Here is a 4,650-nt window from a genome sequence, read left to right as displayed (position 1 = left end):
AGTAATTCTTACTTTCAAATTAGTCAGAATTTGAAAGACAGAGTTACGGAGAGAGGTAGAGACAGATGAAGAGAGAGGTCTTTCATCCACTGGTTCACTCCCCAAATGACTGCAACAGCTGGAGCTGAGCCAGTCCTAAGCCAGGAGCCAAGAGCTTCTCCCATGTGGGTGCAGGGGGCCAAGGCCTTGCGCCATCTTCTGCTGCTTTCCCAGCCATAGCAGAGAGCTGGATGGAAGTGGAGCAGCCAAGACTCCAGCAGGTGCTCATTTGTGATGCTGGTGCTGGCGGTCAGAGCTTTAATCTGCTGCGCTGCAGCACAGGCCCCAAACAAATACATCTTGAAACACACACACACACACACACACACACACACACAGAAAAGGCTCTCTAAAGAAACCTTTTTTCCCCCATTACAGACTCATGATTTCAAATTGGCTGTGCTTCATCTTCCATAAATGCTAGAAGGCTAACATTTAGTGAATTTTTATAATTCTAAGATCTGCGTATGTACAGTTTTATTTTGCAGCCCAACAAATATTTATTAAAAGCATCCTATAGCCAAAGCAATGCAGCTGAATTAGTATTCACACAATCCTATCAAATAATGTTATTCATAATTCCCAAAAGAAAACACAGTTTGAAGAAAGAAATCAAAGACATACTAGTATCAGCCGACTAATCTGCTTTCCATACTCAACGTTCGAAACCATATCAAACCGAAGAGAATTGGTGCTTTCTCCCAATCGGGCGCTTTCTTCCATCATCTGGCAAAGCAAGCAACAGAGGAGAATGCTCGCCGTCCATCGCTCCCTACATGCAGAGCGCCTCTGTCAGTCTCAGCACAGGAGAGTGGGAGGGGCGCCCGGCATGCCTCGAGGCGCGAAAGGCAACCTGGGAGCGGTAGTTGCCCTGGACGCCTGCCAGTAGCACAGCAGTCGCAGCTCCGGACTCCGGTCAGCCAGTCTTGTGAGGGTAAGCTGAGGCAGGGCGGGGAGGAAAGGGCGCGAAAGTTAGAGAGTACAGTGAGGCGGGGGAGAAAAGGCGCGAAAGAGGGTAAAGAGGGGCGGGGGGAGAGTGTGAAAGTTAGAGGGTGAAGCCGAGGCGGGGGAAAAGGGCGCCAAAGTTACAGAGTACAGTGGGGCGGGGTAAAGTGCGCCAAAGTTAGAGGGCGAGTCAGGCGGTGGTACGCGATAAGGGACAAGGCAGCGCAGCCCAGAGCTGACTTGGTAGGTGGACCCCTACCTCAGTCTCTTCGGAGACGCAGTTGTCCTAGCGTCTGTGAAGGAAGGGTGGGGAGGAGCCAGAGCCGCATCCCGGCAGCCTCTCTTTCTTCAGAGCTCTGCCGCCGTCTCCACCATGCAGTCCCGGGAAGACGCTCCGCGTTCTCGCCACCATGCCAGCTCCCGTAGTGAGAGTCAGCCCAAAACATTTCACGAGCGCACAGTTTCAGCCTTTTACACGGGTCCAGAGGAGTTAAAGGACTCGGCCCATTCTGCAGCCATGCTGGCACAGCTCAAGTCGTTCTATGACGCGCGGCTGCTGTGTGATGTGACCATCGAGGTGGTGACGCCTGGCAGCGGGCCTGGCACGGGCCGCCTGTTCCCCTGCAACCGCAACGTGCTGGCCGCCGCGTGCCCCTACTTCAAGAGCATGTTCACGGGCGGCATGTACGAGAGCCAGCAGGCCAGTGTGACCATGCACGACGTGGACGCCGAGTCCTTCGAGGTCCTGGTGGATTACTGCTACACGGGCCGTGTGTCCCTGAGCGAGGCCAACGTGCAGCGCCTGTACGCCGCCTCTGACATGCTGCAGCTCGAGTACGTGCGGGAAGCCTGCGCCTCCTTCTTAGCCCGCCGCCTTGATCTGGCCAACTGCACGGCCATCCTCAAGTTCGCCGATGCTTTTGGCCACCGCAAGCTGCGATCTCAGGCCCAGTCCCTATATAGCTCACAACTTCAAGCAGCTCAGTCGGATGAGTTCGGTTCGGGAGGAGTCTCTGGCCGACCTGACGCTGGCCCAGCTGTTGGCCATCCTGCGCCTGGATAGCCTGGACATAGAGAGTGAGCTGACGGTGTGCCACGTGGCCCTGCAGTGGTTGGAAGCTGCGCCCAAAGAGCGGGGCCCCAGTGCTGCAGAAGTCTTCAAGTGTGTCCGCTGGACGCTCTTCACTGAAGACGACCAGGACTACCTGGAAGGGCTGCTGGCCAAGCCCATTGTGAGGAAGTACTGCCTGGACGTTATTGAAGGGGCCCTGCAGATGCGCTACGGAGACATGTTGTACAAGTCGCTGGTGCCGGTGCCAAACAGCAGCACCAGCAGCAGTAGCAGCAGCAGCTCTGTTGTCTCTGCAGGAGAAAATCCACCCCAGAGGCTGGGTATGTGTGCCAAGGAGATGGTGATCTTCTTTGGACATCCCAGAGATCCCTTTATCTGTTGTGATCCGTATACTGGGGACATTTACACAATGCCTTCGCCTTTGACCTCCCTTGCTGTTACTGGAGTTGTCATCACTTTCACTGTCTGTGTCTCTCCAGACCATGATATCTATCTAGCTGCCCAGCCCACTAAAGAATTCTGGGTGTACAAACCAGCCCAAAATAGTTGGCAGCAACTTGCAGACCCCTTGCTGTGTCGTGAGAGCATGAAGATAGCATATCTTGATGACTATGTTTACATTTTGGGTGGGCGAGACCCTGCTACTGGAGTGAAATGGAAGAAAGTGGAATGCTACAGTGTTCAGAGGGACCGCTGGGTGTTGGTGGCTTCACTGCCTCATTTTATGTCCTTTAACCTACTGGTAATTCAGAACTATCTCTATGTCCTCAACAGTAAGCACATGTACTATTATGACCCTAGCCACAATATGTGGCTGAAGTGTCTTTCTCTTAAGCACGGTAGCTTACGTGGAGCATGCGTCTTCAATGATGAGATCTATTGTATCTGTGATCTACCCAACATGAAGGTCTACAACCCTGTCAGAGCACAGTGGAGACAGATTAATAATATTCCCTTAGTGGTAGAGACCAACAACTACAAGATTATCAACTATGGCCAAAAATTGTTGCTTATCACCTCACACGCCCCAAAATGGGAAATAAACCGAGTGACTGTGTATGATAGTACAGAAGACCGATGGATAAATATAGGCACTCCATTAGGCCTCTTGCAGTTCGACTCTTACTTTTTGTGCCTTTCAGCTCGTGTTTATCCTTGTTGCCTTGAATCAGGTCAGAGCTTCCTCATTGAAGAGGATATACCAAGTGACTATAGTACTGATTAGAACTTAGGTGAATTCAGTGAGGTGAGCTCTGAATCCAGTAGTTTAAGTTCAATGTCTAATGATAATTATTGGGTTCCAGTAACACTTGATTGCAATATGCAAGATTAGCAGGATTTGTTGTAATGAAATTGAAGCACCAGGTGTTTTTACTGCTGTGCAGAGTATCCTAAAGAGAAAGCCTTTTCACTGGGGACGGGAGGAGTTATATCACCTGAAGGTATAGTTTAGAAAAGGGTTATGCTTGAAATAGTATAATTTAACGTTTGAAAATTTTAGCACTCATAGGAATCATACTGTTTAGTAATGTACTCTGCCAAGAATCCAGTGTTGTTTATTAATGGTTGTATTTCATTACAGTAATTTATTGTAATAAACTTTACATTGCTTTGTGCCATAAGGACTGTAACTTTTAAATTTTAGTTTTTATAATAGAAACATGATTGGATAGAAATTGCTAAGACTGTTTTGAAAAGAGTACATTTTCCTTTGGTACATGTATAGATTTCCAAAATGTTAAACTATATAGTAGGTGTTTACAAAATGTGTTCTAACTGAAATACATTTGGCTTGGTTTTAGTTTTCTCCTCAACTATGACTAGGAAGGTGGATTTTATATATTAGAATTACTGATTTCATTTGATAATTTACATAATGACTGAAAGTCAAACAGTAACAAAAACAACTGTTTCAAAAGATTTTTCACTTTTAGATTATAAAATGTAAAAGAATTTGCAAAGTGACCAATTTTCATCTAAAGAAATTCTAGTACTGTCACAAATCTACAAACTTTACAAGCAAAAATAACTTGCTTATAGTTTTATTTTTTTTATGCGAACCTGATACATGTATCATTCCATCAGGAATAATTCTTTTTTTTTACGGTACATGATTGTATACAAAATTTATATCTGCTTTCTTAAGAAGTTTGTTATTCCTAAAATATTTTAGCTGTACAATTTTGGTGTTCATCATAGAGGATTCTTCAGCAGGATGTGATAATTCTTTACTGTTTTATGAAGTTATAGTGGTTTTGAAAATATGTATAAGCTAAATAGTATTTTATTGAGATCAGTAGTTACTCTTTCAACTGTGAAATCAAGTGTCAAAGACCTTTAAAACTTTAAGCTGGCCAGCACCGCTGCTCACTAGGCTAATCCTCCACCTTGCGGCACCGGCACACCGGGTTCTAGTCCCAGTCGGGGGCGCCGGATTCTGTCCCGGTTGCCCCTCTTCCAGGCCAGCTCTCTGCTGTGGCCCGGGAAGGCAGTGGAGGATGGCCCAAGTGCTTGGGCCCTGCACCCCATGGGAGACCAGGATAAGCACCTGGCTCCTGGCTTCAGATCAGTGTGGTACACCAGCTGCAGCGGCC

General features: G+C 47.5%; 1 protein-coding gene across 1 annotated transcript; it reads left to right on the top strand.

Moving 5' to 3' along the window:
* The first annotated feature begins 587 nt into the window (after positions 1-587).
* LOC100353774 (kelch repeat and BTB domain-containing protein 6-like) lies at positions 588-4,650 on the top strand. Its single transcript, XM_089303635.1, is given in 3 exon segments — positions 588-973; positions 1,337-1,939; positions 1,941-4,650. Coding segments are annotated over 2 exon segments (1,923 nt in total). The 5' UTR covers positions 588-973; positions 1,337-1,357; the 3' UTR covers positions 3,282-4,650.

Source organism: Oryctolagus cuniculus, chromosome 9 (genome assembly GCF_051225735.1).
Source record: "Oryctolagus cuniculus isolate XC-2025 breed Fujian yellow rabbit chromosome 9, ASM5122573v1, whole genome shotgun sequence".
NCBI lineage: Eukaryota > Metazoa > Chordata > Mammalia > Lagomorpha > Leporidae > Oryctolagus > Oryctolagus cuniculus.
The sequence above is the reverse complement of the archived record's forward strand: the minus strand, read 5'-3'. Positions and strand labels throughout refer to the sequence as shown.